We start from the raw sequence: 20,114 nt of genomic DNA, 5'->3' as shown, positions 1-20,114 counted from the left end.
ACCGAACCAACAGAATTTGGGCCGCCGGTTAGTCTGTTTGTGGGTCCGAGTTGGTTCGACACGCCAATATGGTGAACCGAAGCCGACTGCCTGTGCCTGGATCGAACCGCGATTGAACCGCCAGAGTTTCGGTCGAAACTTACGCTCTAGTATTTTCGTATAATCGATCCTTTTCTTTTTCTTTTTTTGTCGCAAGGCGTGAATTCATCTCTCTTTCGGTACCGGAGCCGGCGAAGGACTTCCATGGACGACGGAATCTCAGAGGAGCTGGTGATGAGTGAGGTTCACCTTGGCTGCCCACCTGGTTTTTCCGGCTCGTTTGTTTCCGATTTCACCATTTCCCTCCCTTCCGGTTCGTAATTCCATGCTTTCTCTGATTATCTCTTCCATTTTGGTACTGAACTTCAAAGCTGTTCCATTAGCTTGGCACTGCCTAGCACTTAACCAATTTCAGTTTTGTAATTAATGGCGGATGATAATAAGATTACTGACAAAATTATAGGTTTTGATGATTTAGATACAGAACCCAGAACCTATGTCAGTGATTCTGAAGGCTATTCACCGTCTACAAAGCAACTCATTCATTTCGACGAAGATGGAGATCTTGTTTTACCCAGGCGCCTTAGTCAGTACCCAACTCTTCTCTTCTTTATTTTTCACTTTTTAAGTATTGTTGGGGAGGAGTCTCTCCCAATTAATTGGTCATGAGTTTATAAGTTAGGAATACATATTTATTGATACGAGGCTTTTGGGGAAACCAAAAGTAAAGCCACGAGAGCTTATGCTCAAAGTAGACAATATCATACCATTGTAGAGAGTTGTGGTTTTTAACATGGTACTAGAGCTATGCCATTAGCTTAGCCATGTCAATAGAATCTTCAAATGTCGAACAAAGAAGTTTTGAGCCTCGAAGGTGTAGTCAAAAGAAGTTTTTAGCCTTTGTTCGAGGGCTCCAGAGAAGGAGTCGAGCCTTAATTAAAAGGAGATTGTTTGAGGGCTTCATAGACCTCATGGGAGGCTCTATGATCTGCTTTGTTCGAGGGGAGGATTGTTGAAGATTGTTGGAGAGGAGTCCCACATCGGCTAATTAAGGGGTTGATCATGGATTTATAAGTAAGGAATACATCTCTATTGGTATGAGGCCTTTTAGAAACCAAAAGCAAAGCCATGAGAGCTTATGCTCAAATAAACAATATCTCACGTCGTGGTTCTAACATACAAGTGCCAATATAGAGTACCCAAATTTCTTATGCTTTTTGCATTCTTGCATATAGTAATTTATGATTGCATTTTAAAGAGATCTGGAAATTAAGTTAAACTTTTTTCATGATCGCATAATTTCTTTCCTTCCAGTCAAAGTGTTCACAGTAGTTGGTGGGCAGTTATGCGAGCAGCTGATTATAAGCTATATAACGCATTTCATCAAATGCCCGAACTGACCAAGAGGCTACACGATCACAATTACTTACTGTGCTAGTAATTGATCTGTTATGAATGCAAATTTTACATCTCTCAGTTAAATCCCTTGCATTGTTTCCGCTTGAAAATATTCAAATTGAAAATGTGAGTGTTAAAACACTCAATATCCCATCAGTTATTTAATTGCTGAGATACTTTAACATTTCTATATGAAAACAGATGTGGAAGTAGAACCTTCAGTTCGTAGTTATAACGTGTCGATCCAACATGATATTATGTCAACGATCCCAAGTGTTGGTTTGCAGGTAATTGTTTCTTATGATCTGTGATTTTATCCATTATTTTTCTTTTATTCATTATATGATTCAGCGTCTTTTCCTCTTTCAGGTGTGGAAAGCAGAGCTAGTATTATCTGATTTTGTCTTGCATACAATGCTTACTTCATCTAAATTCGATGGAATTGTTGCTCTAGAACTTGGAGCTGGAACAGGTGTTTGATGGACGTGCATTCGTGATATTTATTTTTATGCACATTTGTTATTTTTCTGATTCCTACCATTTTGTATTAACGTACTGTTAGATGAAACAGTTAGATTTTCCTTTTTTTTCTTTTTTGAAAGACCACCGTTGACTATATTACTATTTCAATGACAGGGTCTTATCTTGTTCCTCTTGCCAGGACTGGTTGGAATATTGCTTGCACGGGTTGCTAAAACAGTATTTCTAACAGGTATCGGCTATAGCAATCCTCAGAAATTTTGATTTTTTGTTATTCCTTGTTTTCCCATTTTGGAAATGAGACAATCTGATGATCTTGACCATCAAGGACTCATAAGTTTCTCTTATAGTTTGATCTTGTTCTGTTCTGATGGATTGAGAAATGTTTGAGCGTGCACACTTTTTTCTTAACATGAAAACCAAAGTAAACTTAACCGTATTTATGTAACAGTCCAAGCCCACTGCTAGCATATATTATCCTCTTTGGGCTTTCCCTTTCAGGCTTCTCCTTAAGGTTTTTAAACGCGTCGAAGTTTTCACACCTTTATAAATAATGCTTCGTTTCCCTCTCCCGCCGACGTGGGATCTCACAATTTATGTCTTTAAATATTAGTCAAATAAACCTTAAACTGCCTCTCATAGTCCACTTATGTTTTAGTTGGATTAGTTGTGAGTAATAATTAGCTTAGAGGCTTATCTAACTTGTTTTTCACGTATGGATCCATTGCAAGTATTTTTAATGCGAAGGATGTGCTCTTAATGATTGACAGATAAAGGCGATCATATCCTTGACAACTGTGCCAAAAACATTGGTCTTAATTCTGGTGGGTTCAGTGCTGGAGTTGCAGTTCATGTAAGGGAACTTGATTGGACAGAACCTTGGCCTCCAAAGCAAACCCGAGGAGAATGTCACCCAAATAACAGGTGATGAAAGCTTTGCAATTCACTATACCTGACAACTGTATGCCTTGGACTATGTTCATTTTTTCTCCCCATAAATGTGTGATTGGCATGTGACTTTAAATTGTTTAGCGATCACTGCAAGTGTTTCTTTTTTTACCTCGGTAATATTTGTTAAAATTTTACATAGTGGTAAAAGTTGTTTTTGACCAAATAAAAAAATTTCTAAAACAGTTCTTAATAACCCAAAGTGATTTGAGAAACTAAAAATACATTAAAGTAAAACGCTCCAAATGATTTTAAATGAAACATGTAACCGCTAGCAGATATTGTTCTCTTTGGGCTTTCCTTTTCGAGCTTTCCCTCAAGGTTTTTAAAATGCGTCTGTTAGGTAGAGGTTCCACACCCTTCGGGGCCCAGTGTCCTCGCTTGCACTTGTTCCCTTCTCTAATCAATGTGGGACCCCCAATCCACCCCCTTCGAGCGCAGCGTCCAAGCTGGCACTCATTCCCTTTCTCCAATCAATGTGGGACCCCTCAATCCACCCCCTTCGGGGCTTAGCATCCTTGTGTTGAGTGTTCTTGGATGGAAGGGAACTTTTGAATTTCCTTGGGTGATTGCCATAAATCGTCGATAAGTAAGTTTTTAAGTATATACTTCTTTCAAAAGGCTGCCGAACACACACTAAGCAATCTAAGACTTGTGCTCGTGGGTCCGGACTCATAGAACATAAAGTAATTGACGTTTCTTTTCTGGTGCCTTCATCGTCATACAGGTATTCCTGGGCCTTATCAGAGGTTGAAGAGGCACAGGGAGCCTGCTTACTTGTTGCTGCCGATGTTATCTATAGTGACGACTTGACAGATGCGTTTTTTAGTATCTTAGAGAAGTTTATGTCTCAAGGTTCAGAAAAGGTACGCATTCTCATGTTGAGATTATTATATTTTATTTGAGATCTCCAATTGATGGGTTAGGTTAGTAGATAATGAAATATGCCTTTCATTTTATTTTTATATGGAAAAGATGCTAATCATTGACCATATGTAAAAGGACAAATGATATGAACAAACATTTGCTTGAAATAATGCATTATTAGGCAAGGGGCATGAAATTTGTATATATATGTGGGGCCTTATATTCTACCACATTTCCTCGTTGATCCTCATTTGAGGAGACCGAGATGAAACCATTGGGGTTGACCCGAAATCACTTATTGATTCTTTGTAGCTAAGTTAGGCATCGTGGAGTTGTAAGGAAACTTACTGCCAATCATTTACTCATTGTCAACCTACGCATATTTCAACTAGTTAAGACATATATTCTCAATCTAACCTGCGTTGAACTCAAAACGGGACCTCTTACCTACTTTTCTTTGGAATTATGTAGCGAGCTCGTGTATTGTCTTGGCTGAAACCATGAGGATGAGTAGCTATTGCGAAGTTTTGTTATTTGCTTAATGTTTTGGTTGAATATCAAATGTACGTAATGTTAGATGAATTAATTATCACTTGTACCAAACCCACCAGGTGTTGTATTTGGCTTTGGAAAAGCGCTATAACTTCACTCTGAATGACTTCGACATTGTAGCAAATGGCTATTCTCATTTCCTAAGTTACCTGAAACATGAAGACGGTAAGTGACAGTGACATTCAGCACGTATCTCCGTCTTTAACGTTTCTATCTCGAGCTCATGTTCTACTTTTGGTACTCGACAGATGATCCCAAACACAGCAGCTTGCAGCAGGAATCAAAACCATGTTTTATAGGCAACCGCATTGATCTCGCAAACATCCCACAATATGTCCTCAACTATGAAAGAGGTGAAGATGTAGAAATCTGGCAGATCAAGTATTGTAGGAAAGAGTCTTGAGATCAGAGAATGGCCATGAACATCTGCTGTAGAATTCACAAATAGTTGCCTGCATTCATAACTCTGGTGAGTATTCCCTTCAAAACTTCACCAAGAAAATGGGTATCAGTTATCACAGAACAAGGACTGAAGATACCTATTTTTGTAGACGAAGATCCACAAACAGTCCCAATCTCAAACATGCAGAATCTTTTGTTCATTTGGTTTCAAAATCTTCCTAATATTTTTTCTTCGTTTCGTTTCGAAATCATTTTAAAGATTGATTTTTCCATTTTTCAATCGATTGTTTATAGATTTTTTGGAATAATGGTGTTGTTTTTAGCATTTGTAGGTAGAAGATTGATGCATTGACCTTTGAATGATATGATGATAATTAGTGCATTTGTGGTATTGGCTTGAAGTATTATAAACAATGTTATGAGATGTACGATGAGTAGCATTTGGCATTTAAAATTGAATAAAATAACCTCATGCAGCCATGCACTTCTGTACAATGGTTTTAAATTTTTCTAAACTTGACTTTTGTCACCAAAATTGTTATTAAAAATTATAATTGACTTGGTCAAATGATTTAATTGAAATTATTTTTTCTTTTTTATATTTTTTTTTTAGATTCAACCCAATTTTTAAGGTTGTGAAGTTTTTTAATCAAAGCAATATTATTAAATAATAAATTTTGATCATTGAATTAAGATTTACATCTCCAATATAAAATTTGAAAAATTCACATTTAAAAACGAATGGTAAAAGAAAAGCAAATAATCTGGAAAAATATGGAGTTAAATAAAATTAAAATAAATATATGTATATATAATTATAATGTAAAAAAAAAAAAAAAAACAATAAACTCGGAACAATCCAAGAAAATTCAACCAACCCACTCATGAAATTTTCATTTATTTGAATCCTAACTAACTTTTATAAGTCGGTAATACGACACTCTAGGTCAGGTTCTAATACATCAACGGATAAAACATCAATTATTATATCATAATTATTAAACTAAAAAAAATTAAATGGTACATCATTTAATTATTACCCATTAGTCCTACTTGCTGAAAATGAAAAATAGCTTTTTGGAAAAAAGAAAAGAAAGAAAAATGGTTGAAGGCTATATTTTTATTATTTTGGAAAAGTAGATAACTTAACTTGGAAATAAAGCTAAAAAGCAACGTTTTGTCATTAAAAAAAAGAAAAAAAAAAGACTTTTCTTTTTAAAATATATTTTGAATAAATATGAAAAATACAATATTTTAATTTCTCTCCCCAAAATAAAAATAAATTAGTTTTTCAACTTAAATAACATAAACAAAATTTAAAAACACTGATGTATTTTATTTATTTATTTATTTATGTTCTGAATTTTGTTTTTAATGAAAAATAAAATAGTGCTGAAAAGATTCCCCCATATATAAATAAATAAATATTTATTGGGAAATTCTTTGAAAGTGAGAAACAGGCGCTGTTGTTGTTGTAACGTTCGAGCACGGGTCCTGGAATTACCGGAAATTTCAAGTCTGTCCCAAAACCCATTTTCAAATTACAATTTTCGATTTCCCTAAAATCTCCAATAATCCTTCATGCTCAACCCCTGATTTCGCCGCCGATTTCCAGAGCTGCTTGATGGGTTGTTCACAGTCCAAGATCGAGAATGAAGAAGCCATCGCGCGTTGTAAAGAGCGCAAGATTCATATGAAGGAGGCGGTGACGGCTCGGAACGCGTTCGCTGCTGCTCACTCTGCTTATTCCATGTCGCTTAAGAACACTGGAGCTGCTTTAAGCGATTATGCCCATGGTGAGGTTCAAAATTCCCTAATTGTTCCTGTATCTTCTACTCAACCAAACTCCGCCCTTACTTCCGCCACCGCTGCATCTTTTGAACCCTTTCCGCCGCCTCCACCGCCTTTGCCCCCTTCTAATTTTCATTCTCCTCTTCAAAGGGCGGCCACCATGCCTGAGATTAATATGTACAAACCCGATCTCAAGCCTGGGTCGCCCATTATTGAGGAGGAGGAAGAAAATGAAAACGAAGGCTCTGTTGGTGCGTTGAGGAGGAGGAGGAGTAATAAAAGTAAAGGAGATGAAGGGAGTAGCCGAAATAGAAATTCGGCGGAGCTTAATGAAGATTTGGCCGGTGCTTCCCCGCCTGTGCCACCGCCACCGTCTGAGAACCGGCATATTCCACCGCCCCCGCAACAAGATTCGACATATGACTATTTCTTCTCCGTTGATAACATACCGGTCTCGACGTTGAGTGAAGTTGAGGAGGTACAGATTAACAAAGCGGAGACTGAGCGCAAGTCGTTTGATAAAATGTCTAAGGGAGTGGACAATCATGATATGGAGGAAAGGGGAATTAGTGGAAAAGCTGAGACAGTGGAGTCAGTGCTCGAGGAGCCGGTGGCGCCGCCTCCAGCACCGCCTTCAGTGGCAGAATCCTCTGTGGCGGCGAAGAGCTTAAAGAAAATGAAACAGGGTGGATCTATGGGGGCCATGGATGGCAAGAGGATGGTGAAGCCAAATGTTAATCTTTTGCTGATATTTACAAATATCGATGATCATTTTCTCAAGGCTTCAGAGAGTGCCCATGAAGTGTCCAAGATGCTTGAGGCTACACGATTACACTATCATTCAAACTTTGCTGATAATCGAGGTATGGATCTTGCTTGGAAGTTAAGCTTTATGATTGCCAACTTGAACAATACATGCTAGACTCTCGAGCAGCTTGGGGGGAAGTTTTTGGTTTTTTTAAGAAGAATTTGTTCTACTTTTCTTTAGGTCACATTGACCACTCTGCCAGAGTGATGCGTGTTATTACATGGAACCGATCATTCAGGGGATTGGCTAATATGGATGATGGAAAAGATGATTTTTATGCAGAAGAGCAAGAAACTCATGCCACCGTGTTGGATAAACTACTGGCATGGGAGAAGAAGCTGTATGATGAAGTGAAGGTATATCAAACACTCTTCTTCATATCTTAATCTTTATGCATCTCTTTTGGCTACTCATTTATATGGGGTTGACCCTGCCTTTTTGCTGCCTTTCTGAAGAGTTTTGCACATTTGATTGTTACTATGGAGTCTGGATATTTCTTTCTTGCCTCTCGCTCTGTCTCTTATTATTATCATTGCCTGCTAGACACCAAGTTTGTTGGTTGGTTGGGTAGATCAGCCGCTGGTAGAAACCTTCTTGGCTGATCTTAGATATCAGGCCCCACTTCTGATCGTGTTATAATGAAACGAGTATGTGGAAGATTTTGACATTGAGTATTTGGCGTTTCTAGTCTTTATACATTGTGGGCTAACTGCTAGCCAATATTATCCTCTTTGGGCTTTCCTTTTCAGGCTTTCTCTCAAGGTTTTTTTAAAACGCGTTTGCTAGGGAGAGGTTTCCACACCTTTGTAAAGAATGTTTCGTTTCCTCCCCAACCGATATGGGATCTCGCAATCCACCCCTCTTCGAGCCAGCGTCCTCGCTCGCTTTCACTTGTTCCCTTCTCCAATTGATGTGGGACCTCCTCCTCTAATCCACCCCTCTCAGGGCCCAGTGTCCTTGTTGGCACACCACTTCGTGTCCACCCCCTTTCGGGGCTCAGCTTCCTTGCTAACACATCGCCCTGTGTCTGACTCTGATACCATTTGTTAGCCCAAGCCCACCGCTAGCAGATATTGTTCTATTTGGGCTTCCCTTCAAAGTTTTTAAAACGCGTCTGTGAGGGAGAAGTTTACATACCCTTACAAAGAATGTTTCGTTCTTCTCCCCAACTGATGTGGGATCTCACAAATTACTGCTTCATCATGGCCTTCAGTGCTGTCCTCCTGACCTTTGAAGCCTTGAGGTCACAATGTATGCTCATTCCTATTTGTAGCCCTGTTCTATCTGAACCAATAATCTAGACAGGCACTATATGTTGAGGTTTCAGTTATTTTGTTTGATTTGTGATCCTTCTGAAAGAAATTTGTACTTATATGATGGAAGGAAATTTCTTTTAACTGAATTTTCATTGTGATATTAACAATTGACAGGCAGGTGAACTCATGAAATTTGAGTACCAGAAGAAGGTTGCTACATTGAATAGGCTGAAGAAACGAGATTCTAATGCAGAAGCATTGGAGAAAGCAAAAGCAGCAGTAAGTCATCTGCACACTAGATATATTGTTGACATGCAATCCTTGGATTCAACTGTCTCAGAGATTAGTCGTCTACGAGATGAACAGTTATACCCGAAACTTGTTCAGCTTGTTAATGGGTGAGTTGCACGAAACATAGTAATATGCGAATGCATATGCTTTTTGTTTACTATACATTACAGTTACCTTTACGAATCGATTATAATGACTCATGGATATTGAGTTCAAAAATATTGTCTGTTCACGATTTATCTATCCTCCAATCTTATGAAATCCTAGAACATATTTGCTCAACTTTTAAGGATGTCACGTACATGTTTTTTCAAACCAGAAGTAATGTTTTTTGTTCTGCAGAATGTCATTGATGTGGGATACAATGAGAGCTCACCATGAAACACAATTGAAGATTGTAAGTGCATTGAGATCGTTGGATCTGTCTCAGTCCCCAAAAGAAACCAGTACTCATCATTACGAGCGCACGGTTCAGCTATGTGGCGTTGTTAGAGAGTGGCATTCACAGTTCGAGAAGCTCGTGCGCTGTCAAAAAGACTACATTAGAGCCTTAAACAGTTGGTTGAAACTAAATCTTATTCCCATAGAGAGTAGCTTGAGAGAGAAGGTTTCTTCTCCACCAAGAGTTCAAAGTCCCCCAATTCAGAAACTCCTCCTCGCTTGGCACGATCAACTCGAGAGACTCCCAGATGAGCATCTCAGAACTGCCATATTCACTTTTGGTGCTGTCATTAACACTATTATGCTGCAGCAAGACGAAGAGAGAAAACTGAAGACGAAGTGGGAGGAGACCGGGAAAGAACTCGAGCGCAAGCAGCGACACTTCAATGAATGGCATAACAAATACCAGCAACGGAGAATGCCCGATGAGTTGGACCCCGACAGGTCTGAAGAAAACACACAGGACGCCGCTGTCACGGAGAAGTTGGTTGCAGTAGAGTTGTTAAAGAAGAGATTGGAGGAGGAAATTGAAACTCATGCGAAGCAATGCCTTCATGTGAGGGAGAAATCGTTGGTAAGCCTTAAGAATCAGCTGCCAGACCTCTTCAGGGCATTGTCAGAGTTCTCCCTTGCTAGCTCAGAGATGTATAAGAACTTGAGGTCTATCTGTCAGGTCTAGATTTGAAGCAACAAAGTTTCCTTGTAAGTTATTGTATAATTTCCTTTCCTTTTCTTATTTTGATCTTTATTTTTACTTCAATCCTTTGGTGTTTGCCTTGGAACTCATTTTCATTGGTTAGTAGCTGTGTTTCTTTATTACCTGTTCTTCTCTTTGGTCTCTCGTTCATAGCTTTGTGACTGGTTTGTTTTATTTCAACAAACGAGAGCTGCCATTCCTCCTCCATCAAGCTCTGCTCGTTGATGCTCCGATCACTGCTGCGGGTACTTACGGCTATGGCGGTGCAACCGCTCGCCACCTTCACGGTCTTCCTGCATTACGGTGGCCTCCTCCCTCGGAGCTTGAACTTGCAGAGAACTGTTAGACAGCAGGAAGAGAACCATCTCTTCCATTTTCTTGTCAATTTTTGTTCCTCTTTGAAATTTTGGACGAACTTTTAACTCAATTTTATTAACCTCTCTTCTTTTTTTCATACTTATCTTCTAATTTTATTCTTCCAGATTTCAAATATATTATCGATATTATTAAAATTAAATCAATGATATATCAACATTCATATAAGATATATTGTAGATGATTATTGGGAGTGAGTTCCACAGTTAATTTAGTGGAAGATCATGGGTTTATAAGTGAGGAATACTATCTTCAAGGCCTTTTGGGAAGCTTGAAGCAAAGCCATGAGAACTTATGCTTAAAGTGGACAATATCATACTATTGTGGAGAGTCGTGATTCTTAACATGGTATTACAGTCATGCCTTAAACTTAATTAACCTAACATGGTAGTGATTCCTAACATGGCAGTGATTCCTAACATGGTATCAGAGTCATGCCATGGACAATATCGTACCATTGTGGAGAGTCGTGATTCCTAACATGGTATTAGAGTCATGCCCTAAACTTAACCAACCTAACATGGTAGTGATTCCTAACATGGTATCATGGTATTAGAGTCATGCCTTAAACTTAACTAACCTAACATGGCAGTGATTCCTAACATGGTATCAGAGTCATGCCGTGAATAATATCATACCATTGTAGAGAGTTGTGATTCCTAACATGGTATTAGAATCATGCCCTAAACTTAACCAACCTAACATGGTAGTGATTCCTAACATGGTATCAAAGTCATGTCGTGGACAATATCATACCATTGTAGAGAGTCGTGATTCCTAACATGATATTAGAGTTATGCCCTAAACTTAACCAACCTAACATGGTAGTGATCCCTAGCATGATATCAGAGTCATGCCCTAAACTTAACCAACAAAGGGTATAGTTTGTTCGATAATTATTGGGAGTGAGTCCCACATTGGTTAAATCATGGGTTTATAAGTGAGGAATACTACCTCCATTGGTACGAGGCCTTTTGGGGAAACCTACTGTTACTCATATTAAACTATGTTAGTGCTATTGATTCTATGGTAACGTAATAAATTGGGTATATCTACTGTACATCAACATTCATATCAGATAGAGAAGAAAAATATTTAGGTAATAAAAAAATAAATATTTAACTTAAAATGAACATAATAAAAAGAAAAAAAGTAATATATCAAATTTGGAATTCTTGTTCATTAAGATATGTGTTGACATTTATTATTATTATTATTATTATTATTTTCCTTTTGTAGGTTAGCCTCCATTTTTATTTTGTCTCTCTCTTTTAATTTTTTCCCATCTTATTTTAGTTATTTGATGATTTTAAAATAATTTTTAATAACAAACATTAATAATTGAAAATTAGCTGGCCTTAGAGAATCAAACAGCGGCCAAAAATTCTTAATCACGAGACGATCTTGTAACGAACGGCATTAATGGCGATGGAAGTGATGCCCACTAACACACTAACAGGAGAATCCATTCCAAAAAAGAAAAAAAAAAAACTTTTGCAAATTTACAGCAAAATCCTTCGAAAAGCTGCATGGAACGTTGAAAAGCGGGGCCACCAATGAGCAATTGCGTCAAATTAGCGATATGTTATCACTGCACACTCCCAAACCCACTTTTATACCTCCGCTGAAAGCTCTTTCCGCCATTTCTACCGGCGAGAAAGCATCTTCCCTTTTCCCCCTTTTCTTAAAATCGTAACAATCTGAGCATCTTTTCGTTTGTAATGCTCGTCTGGAGGAATGAGCAGTTCTGTTCTCTTAGATTCTTCCGATTTAACTAACAAGAAATAGTGGGTTATGCTCCATTTTTGATTAATCGTCCTGCCGGTGTGAGTTTTTGCTGTGGATCTTTAATGGGTTGCTCCCAGTCGAAGATCGAGAATGAAGAGGCGATTGCGCGCTGTAAAGATCGGAAGATTCATATGAAAGATGCAGTCGCAGCGCGTAATGCTTTTGCGGCTGCTCATTCTGCTTGTGTGATGTCTTTGAAGAACACTGGAGCTTCTTTGAGCGATTACGCTCACGGAGAAGTTCAGAATCCTCAATTAATCGTCAATGGGAGTGCTCAAGCGAACTCGAAATTCGATTCCGTTGCAGCGTCTTATGAGCCTCTAGCGCCGCCGCCGCCTCTTCCGAATTTCCCTTCTCCGCTTCATAGGGCTGCTAGCATGCCGGAAATGAACATTCTCAAGTCCGATCTGAAGCCGGTTGGCCCCATTATCGAGGAGGAGGATGAAAATGAATCCGATAATGATGGCTCTCGTGGTTCGTTGAGGAGGAGAAGCAAAAAAGGTAGCGGTGGTGGTGGGAGTACTCGAATTGGGAATTCAGAGCTTGATGATGAATTAGAGGGTCCTCCGCCGCCAATGCCGCCGCCGCCGATGAATGTGGACAGGCCAATGCCACCGGCACAACACCAGGATACGACTTACGATTACTTTTTTTCTCTCAACAGTATGCCTGGTCCGACTTTGAGTGAGGCTGAGGAGGAGATTGAAAGAGAGGACGATGATGAGATGGAGGATCAAAGAGGAGGAGCCAAAGAAGCTGAGGCAGTGGAGCCACCGCCACCGCCTGCTGTGGCTGAGCCGTCAGCCATAACATCAAAGAGCTTGAAGAAGGTGGGGGCTATGGGTTCCATGGAGGGCAGAAGGATGATGAATTTGTTGCAGATATTTGTGAATCTTGATGATCATTTTCTCAAGGCTTCTGAGAGTGCCCATGAAGTGTCCAAGATGCTTGAGGCTACACGACTGCATTATCACTCAAATTTTGCTGATGGCCGAGGTATCAGGATCCCTGCCTTTTATCTTTCAAGCATGTTGAAGATATCTAGTACAATAATTTAGCATCATGTTGTTAATTGTATGAAAGCTATTTGGGTTTGGATCTTCTCTGTTTAAATATTTGTCTAGGATGTTCGGGTGCCTCAATATTGGTGTCGATTCTAAAGGAATGCACGACCGACCTATAACAACCCAAACTCATCGCTAGTAGATATTGTCCTCTTTGGTTTGCTAGGGAGAGGTTTCCATACCCTTATAAAGAATGTTTTGGTCTCCTCCCCAACCGACGTGGGATCTCACAATCTACCCCCTTTGGAGCTCAGCGTCCTCGCTGGCACTCGTTTCCTTCTCCAATTGATGTGGTACCTTCCAATCCACCCCAACGTTCTCTCTGGCACACCTTTTGGTGTCCACCCTCTTTTGAGGTTCAGCCTTCTTGCTGGCACATCGTCCGGTGTTTGCCTCTGATACCATTTGTAATAGCCTAAGTTTAGGCTAGTAGATATTGTCTTTTTTGAGCTTTCCCTTCCGAGCTTCCCATCGAAGTTTTAACATGTGTCTTCTATGGAGAGGTTTCCACACCCTTATAAACGATGTATCGTTCTCCTCCTCAACCAATGTGGAATCTCATAATCCACTCCCTTTGGGGCCTAGCGTCTTCGCTGGCACTCGTTTCCTTCTCCAATCGATGTGGGACACCCCAATCCAACCCCTTCGAGGCTCAGCATCCTCTCTAGCACACCACCTGGTGTCCACCCCCTTCAAGGTTCAGCCTCCTTGCTAATACATCGCCTAGTTTCTAGCTCTGATACCATTTGTAATAGCCCAAGCCCAATGTTAGTGGATATTGTCCTCTTTGGCTCTCCCTTCCGGGCTTCCACACAAGGTTTTAAAACACGTATACTAGGGAGAGGTTTCCATACCTTTATAAAGATTCGTTCCCCTCTCCAACCAATGTCGATCTCACACGACCTCTGCTCTATTTTATGTATACTTGGAGGAAGGCAAACTAAGCTTGTGGAAGTAAAATTGCTTATATAGGTTCCTTCAGGATAATGTGGGGTTTTGCTTGTATACATTGTTCATATTCCTGAAGAACTCCATGTCTTTTTGTGTTTTTGTTTTATCAGGACATATTGATCACTCTGCCAGAGTGATGCGTGTTATTACATGGAACCGATCATTTAAAGGGCTTTCAAATATGGATAATGGAAAGGATGATTTCTATGCGGAAGACCAAGAAACTCATGCCACTGTTCTAGACAAACTCCTGGCCTGGGAAAAGAAGCTATATGATGAAGTGAAGGTACCTTTCTTATGTTTATGCCCATTCTCCTTGAAAGCGATGAGTAGTAGCCATGAACATTGTGATGATTATGTGTCAATAGGCAGGTGAAATTATGAAATTTGAGTACCAAAGAAAGGTTGCTGCACTGAACAGGCTAAAGAAACGAGGTTCTAATCCAGAAGCGTTGGAGAAAGCAAAAGCAGCAGTGAGTCATTTGCATACAAGATACATTGTTGATATGCAATCTTTGGATTCAACTGTCTCGGAGATTAATCGTCTGCGAGACGAACAGTTATACCCAAAACTCGTTCAGCTTGTTCATGGGTAAGTTCTATGCAATTTGGCTCTATCTGTGAGACCCATTGCCTAAACCTTGGCATGCCTGCCAATCTCTGATTGTTTTTTTAAGTTTCATATTGCTGCCTAAGGAATTGTGTGCATAGTCGTTTTTCATTTCTGAGCGTGTTCAGCTTGAACGTATTGGATACATGATATGTCGATGCGACATTTTAATTGATTGTGTTTTTCCTTTCGGGCTTCCCCTCAAAGTTTTTAAAACGCATTTGTTAAGGAGAAGTTTTCACACCCTTATAAAGAATGTTTCATTCTCCTCCCCATCCGATGTGGGATCTCACAATCCACCCCGTTCGGGGCCCAGCATCCTTACTAGCACACTTTCTCACTGGCACATCGTCTAGTGTTCCCTTCTCTAATCGATGTGGGACCCCCCAACCCACCCCATTCGGGGCCAGCATCCTTGCTAGCACACCTCCTCGCTGGCACAATGGCCCAAGCTCACTGCTAGTAGATGTTGTCCTCTTTAGGCTTTCTCTTTTGCGCTTCCCCTCAAGGTTTTTAAAACTCGTCTGCTAAGGAGAGGTTTCCACACTTTTATAAACAATGTTTCGTTCTCAACGTGGGATCTCACAATATAGACCTTGGAACATTGGTGAAGATTGAGGACTATCTTAATGGAATACTTGAGAGGTTTTGATCCATGAACAGTGTTTGTTATAGTTAGAGATTGAGTTTAGTCTCTAGGTTGGTGGGTTCTAAATTGATTTTGGTCAGCTTGATCTCTATCAGATATCCAAATTTATTGATTCCTAAATCTCATTATACTTGTTCTTCACTGCAGGATGATGTTGATGTGGGACACAATGCGAATGCACCATGAAGAGCAATTGAAAATTGTGAACGCATTGAGATATCTGGATCTCTCTCAATCCCCAAAAGAAACCAGTATGCATCACCATGAGCGCACGGTACAGCTCTGCAACGTTGTGCGAGAATGGCACTCGCAGTTCGAGAAGCTCACGCTCTGTCAGAAAGACTACATAAAAGCATTAAGCAGTTGGTTGAAACTAAATCTAGTTCCTATAGAGAGTAGCTTGAAAGAGAAGGTTTCTTCTCCACCAAGAGCTCAAAATCCACCAATTCAAAGACTCCTCATTGCTTGGCACGACCAACTCGAAAAACTCCCGGACGAGCATCTTAGAACTGCGATATCCAGTTTCAGTGCTGTGATAAGTACTATTGTACTGCAGCAGGAAGAAGAGATGAAGTTGAAGTTAAGATGCGACGAGAGCATGAAAGAGCTCGAGCGCAAGCAGAGGCAATTTGACGACTGGCATTACAAATACCAGCAACGGAGAATGCCCGACGAGTTGGACCCCGAGAAGTCTGAAGAAAACTCGCAGGACGCCGTAGTGACAGAGAAGTTGGTCGTGGTAGAGTCATTGAAAAAGAGAGTGGAGGAGGAAAAGGAAACTCATGCAAAGCAATGCCTTCATGTGAGGGAGAAATCACTGGTGAGTCTTAAGAATCAGTTGCCAGAACTGTTCAGGGCATTGTCAGAATTTTCTTCTGCGGGTTCAGACATGTACAAGAACTTGAGGTTGATTTGTCAGGTCTAAACTTTCCCTGTAAGTTTTGTAGGATTTCCCACTGCGTTATTTATTTGACATTCAAACAACTGTTATGGAATTTTCATATGAAAAGTCTTGGAACTATTGCTATCTTTTCTATGGAGATCGATAATGATCTCTTGTTCTTAAAGACATGAAAATGAGAACTAATATCTAAAATGATAGATTCGATATTCAAAAGGAGAAAAAGAAGATGAATTTTAAGCATTTCAAATAATTAACAACTAAGATTGGGCATAGGCAGCCACACCAAAATGGTGCCTTGCGTAGTTATGTACCTTTAAAAGAAAGAAACAAATAAGACAACAATTTTTGAAAATGGGATCCATCTGCAAAGAGCTCCAAAGAACTGAAGATGGTTCACTGGATCAAAACCAGAGACAAGCTATAGCAAAGAGAGGCCACAAATGACCACCACTGCATAAACACTAAAATCAATGAAAATCGCACGAAAAGCTTGGTAAAACACCAAACCTCTCTCCAAAACTTTCACAGCTGACTCCCAGTTTTGTCCATCTTCCTTCATCTTCTCGCATTCTTCCTCTGCCTCCCCACCGTGTTTCGGCCTCTCAGCCAACATCCTCGCCATTACGATTGTTACGTTGGTGAGCAGTAGAATGTAGAGAGGCTTTGAGGCCATCACACTCTCCAAACTCACTACGTTCCTAATCGTGAAAAGTGGGTGATCGACATGTGATAGAATGGCCAAAGAAGCGATGATTAGTGAACAGAAAACTCGTTTGGTTTGAGAAGCTAAAATGGAGGCATTTAGTCGTTTTGAAGTGAAGATTCTAGGCTTTGAAGGCTGTGGTTTTGACAGTGGCTCGTTAACAATGGTGGCTTTCTGAACCATTGGTAAGGCAGATGGAGATATCATTTCTTTGCATACTTCTCCAATGGGGTCGATTTTTTTATCATTGATTTGGAATCCTGTGGCTGTAATTTTTTCTTCTTGGACTTCATTGATGGGCATATGCTTCGGTAAAGGGACAGCCGTTCCATCTTTAAGCTTCGGAATAGCTGCAAAACAAACGAAAGTAAACAGGACTCCTCACTCCAAAATTGTTAGTTTAAGTCATATAAGTTCTCATTCCCATTTATTTACCAACATTCAACTTCTTTCACAATCAATGTGAGATCATTCCACCATCTCCATAATCCCAATTCGTTTTGACACCACTTAGTATCAAATGTGGTTTTCTCATCTAAAAAATTAACCCACATAAACCATGTTATCAGTTCCTAGATAGGAAAAACGAACAATGAATCTTAACCAGACTTATTGTTGGAAAAGATTCAAACAACAACTAATAACCAAGATAGAGCTATTATATTGTTATTGATTTATTTCTAATCCGATGCATAATGGTCACATTAATAACTTGCTGTTAAAAATTTCACAGTCAATATCTCTCTTGTTCTTCCCAACCTCAGAGATGCTCGAATATGCGAATATTAGGCAACCAAATTCTGAACAATGTTAGCACACTTGTAATGTAGTAACCTCTTTCTAACTGCATTGAGATAAATAATAATCATAATAACAATAATAACAATAATAAAGCCTTTAAAATATAAGTAATAAATTCATGGTAGATATAGAACTTGGTATACCTCCACTGTCAGATAGATGATTATCTTATTCACGTGATGAATAATTTAAAAAGGATATATAAATTTCAACCTGATATAATTGTAATCATCGTTAGCATATATGAGGCTTATCTTATGAAATCTCTCGATGCCTCAATAGTTACACATACAACTTGAATCAACATGAGCAATACAATGCATGCATTTGCGAAATCGATTCATCCAATGCTTATAACAAACAAATTCATGTGCGTGCATATCAGAATCCTAACATTTCCTAAACTTAGGTTATACAACGCAGATAAAAAGATTTGATCTCTAATACGTCCATGGATGTTGAAGGAAGACTAATTAGCAATAATCCATAACCAAAAGAAAAACTGCAAGTTAATTAGTAAAAATTGGCTTCTAATTCACAATCAGGCGGAACATACAAATCGGAACATATAAAATAAGAAGGAATGAGGAAAGAAACCTAAGAGTCATATCGCAAAATGCAAAATAGTCGAGATTCGATTTAGAAGAAGAAAAACAGGGAGCGGCAATACGGAATGGAGAGAAGGAAAAAAAAAACAAGAAGAATACCGTGGACGGGACGGAGGGGAAGGGAATCTGGATTCTTTTGGAGCTCCTTGGATAAGAAGGACGGTGAGATTCCGGTGTGCGAATGGCCGCGTTGGTGAATTTGATATTGAAGAAATGGAGACGGTGAAGAAGGAGAAGGCGGAGGCGAGGGAGGTAGAGTTCGTAAACGGCCGGTGATGAGAGCCATTCGATCCGTTTCTTTGCTCCTAATTCTTTGCCTTCGCTCCGCTCTGCTATCGGTCTTCGTCGCCATTTCCATCTTCCTATTTCGCTTTCCGATCTCTCTTTCTTTCTCTCTATTGCGAGACTTCGTCTGGTATTTCTGTTATAAAACTCGACACGCGATTCTGGCGAAGAAAGGCTCGACGGGTGTCGTTTTTAAATTGTGGGCTCAAAATGGGTAAATGGATATCTTTGGGCCCAGACAAGGCCCACTTCTGACGTTTGTGATTCCATGTCTACTATTATACCTTTTGGTCTCTATTTTCCAAACTTTTAACATAAAATTTAGGAAGAAATGAGATTAAAAATAAAAAATAAAATGAACACAATAAAAGTAATTATTAGTTTGAAATTAATTTTTATAAATGCAATGTAAATGTTGGGATTTATGTTATGAAACACTGTAATTAATTATTTAATTTAAATAATAATTTTGATTATTTAGTTGCAATTTAACATATCCATTGGGTGAAAAATCTAAAGTTGTAAGTGTAATCTTGAATGGTATGTGATTGATATATAGGAGGTTTATGTTCAAGAAATAACTTAAAGAGTCTATATTATATGGATAAGAATGAGTGTCTTTTGTGTGGATAACACTATTGATACAACCCACTTTGTAATTATTACTAACGATTCGTCCAAATGTACATGTGAAAACATGTGAGTGGGGTGTTTTATACAATAAATTTATATAAGACTAAATAATAAAAAAATTTAATCTACATAAATTTATTAATTGAGAAAATTAATATGATCTTAATTTTAATCTTGAGTAAGTTAAAAACTCAGCTATGAAAGCTTGTCCTTAGATTTACATAACTGAAAATGTTTTTTTTTTTTTTTTTTTTTTAAAGTTGATTCAATATATCTATTATTTTGTGAACTTGATTAAATAGTATGCTGAGAATATAATGTAGATGAAATTCGCTCCTTCAATCATACAATATGCAGATAAGTTGTTATCTTATGTATTAATTTCAAAGCTTAAACAATGGAGTCACACTTTCTCACTGTCTCAAGAGAGACATGTTATCTTATGTATTAATTTCAAAGCTTAAACAATTGAGTCACACTTTCTCACTGTCTGGATTATAAATAAATTGTTAATCAGAGTATTATAATTACACGGGTAAAACGAATCTTTAACTCAATTATAATTACGAATAACTCTGAATGATCCATTTGTCTTTAATAATGATATCTATTGATAACTTACTCTAAAGTGCATGAGAGTGCAACTACTAACCTACAGCTAATTTAAATTAATATTTTGTTAAATATTAAAATAATTAATGCACTCATCATTCAATTTCAACCAAGGAAGACTAAAAAATTTCTTCAAATTTATTCAAAATAAGCTTTTTTCT

At 38.8% G+C, this 20,114-nt stretch overlaps 4 protein-coding genes across 6 annotated transcripts; 3 read left to right on the top strand and 1 right to left on the bottom strand.

The window, feature by feature from the left end:
- The first annotated feature begins 108 nt into the window (after positions 1 to 108).
- LOC111791052 (Putative methyltransferase family protein) lies at positions 109 to 5,077 on the top strand. 2 transcript variants are annotated; one of them, XM_023672236.2, is made up of 9 exons: positions 109 to 352; positions 518 to 625; positions 1,639 to 1,724; positions 1,807 to 1,909; positions 2,099 to 2,149; positions 2,688 to 2,841; positions 3,593 to 3,731; positions 4,344 to 4,449; positions 4,533 to 5,077. In XM_023672236.2, exons 1-9 carry the CDS (start codon positions 244 to 246, stop codon positions 4,685 to 4,687), a joined length of 1,011 nt encoding a protein of 336 aa, XP_023528004.1. In that variant the 5' UTR covers positions 109 to 243; the 3' UTR covers positions 4,688 to 5,077. The 2 variants fall into 2 exon arrangements, with proteins under 2 accessions (XP_023528004.1, XP_023528002.1); XM_023672234.2 differs by having other exon boundaries at positions 503 to 625.
- Positions 5,078 to 6,127: 1,050 nt separating this feature from the next.
- Positions 6,128 to 10,426, top strand: LOC111790120 (protein ALTERED PHOSPHATE STARVATION RESPONSE 1). Of its 2 annotated transcripts, XM_023670944.2 has the most exons (5): positions 6,128 to 7,340; positions 7,466 to 7,641; positions 8,716 to 8,939; positions 9,175 to 9,975; positions 10,124 to 10,426. In XM_023670944.2, the coding sequence occupies exons 1-4, from the start codon at positions 6,311 to 6,313 to the stop codon at positions 9,950 to 9,952; spliced, it is 2,208 nt and encodes a 735-aa protein (XP_023526712.1). In that variant the 5' UTR covers positions 6,128 to 6,310; the 3' UTR covers positions 9,953 to 9,975; positions 10,124 to 10,426. The 2 variants fall into 2 exon arrangements, with proteins under 2 accessions (XP_023526712.1, XP_023526711.1); XM_023670943.2 differs by lacking the exon at positions 10,124 to 10,426 and having other exon boundaries at positions 9,175 to 10,092.
- Positions 10,427 to 11,839: 1,413 nt separating this feature from the next.
- On the top strand, positions 11,840 to 16,436 carry LOC111790118 (protein ALTERED PHOSPHATE STARVATION RESPONSE 1). Its single transcript, XM_023670941.2, has 4 exons — positions 11,840 to 13,129; positions 14,259 to 14,434; positions 14,517 to 14,740; positions 15,555 to 16,436. Exons 1-4 carry the CDS (start codon positions 12,196 to 12,198, stop codon positions 16,330 to 16,332), a joined length of 2,112 nt encoding a protein of 703 aa, XP_023526709.1. The 5' UTR covers positions 11,840 to 12,195; the 3' UTR covers positions 16,333 to 16,436.
- Positions 16,437 to 16,527: 91 nt separating this feature from the next.
- Positions 16,528 to 18,931, bottom strand: LOC111790119 (uncharacterized). The gene is made up of 2 exons (XM_023670942.2): positions 18,523 to 18,931; positions 16,528 to 17,364 (listed from the first exon to the last, which is right to left on the bottom strand). The coding sequence occupies exons 1-2, from the start codon at positions 18,779 to 18,781 to the stop codon at positions 16,730 to 16,732; spliced, it is 894 nt and encodes a 297-aa protein (XP_023526710.1). The 5' UTR covers positions 18,782 to 18,931; the 3' UTR covers positions 16,528 to 16,729.
- Positions 18,932 to 20,114: the final 1,183 nt, after the last annotated feature.

Source organism: Cucurbita pepo, chromosome 3 (assembly GCF_057944985.1).
Source record: "Cucurbita pepo subsp. pepo isolate OVF chromosome 3, ASM5794498v1, whole genome shotgun sequence".
Lineage (NCBI taxonomy): Eukaryota > Viridiplantae > Streptophyta > Magnoliopsida > Cucurbitales > Cucurbitaceae > Cucurbita > Cucurbita pepo.
The sequence above is the reverse complement of the archived record's forward strand: the minus strand, read 5'-3'. Positions and strand labels throughout refer to the sequence as shown.

Bases quoted from the DNA above. Each gene is read 5' to 3' on its own strand.
- LOC111791052 (XM_023672234.2), top strand. From the start codon at position 244: ATGGACGACGGAATCTCAGAGGAGCTGGTGATGAGTGAGGTTCACCTT. The intron at 1,725-1,806 runs GTAATTGTTTCT...TTCCTCTTTCAG, and splicing joins TCCCAAGTGTTGGTTTGCAG to GTGTGGAAAGCAGAGCTAGT. The intron at 4,450-4,532 runs GTAAGTGACAGT...GGTACTCGACAG, and splicing joins TTACCTGAAACATGAAGACG to ATGATCCCAAACACAGCAGC.
- LOC111790120 (XM_023670944.2), top strand. From the start codon at position 6,311: ATGGGTTGTTCACAGTCCAAGATCGAGAATGAAGAAGCCATCGCGCGT. The intron at 7,642-8,715 runs GTATATCAAACA...AACAATTGACAG, and splicing joins AGCTGTATGATGAAGTGAAG to GCAGGTGAACTCATGAAATT. The intron at 8,940-9,174 runs GTGAGTTGCACG...TTTGTTCTGCAG, and splicing joins CTTGTTCAGCTTGTTAATGG to AATGTCATTGATGTGGGATA.
- LOC111790118 (XM_023670941.2), top strand. From the start codon at position 12,196: ATGGGTTGCTCCCAGTCGAAGATCGAGAATGAAGAGGCGATTGCGCGC. The intron at 14,435-14,516 runs GTACCTTTCTTA...ATGTGTCAATAG, and splicing joins AGCTATATGATGAAGTGAAG to GCAGGTGAAATTATGAAATT. The intron at 14,741-15,554 runs GTAAGTTCTATG...TCTTCACTGCAG, and splicing joins CTCGTTCAGCTTGTTCATGG to GATGATGTTGATGTGGGACA.
- LOC111790119 (XM_023670942.2), bottom strand. From the start codon at position 18,781: ATGGAAATGGCGACGAAGACCGATAGCAGAGCGGAGCGAAGGCAAAGA. The intron at 17,365-18,522 runs GTATTCTTCTTG...TTTGTTTTGCAG, and splicing joins TCCCCTCCGTCCCGTCCACG to CTATTCCGAAGCTTAAAGAT.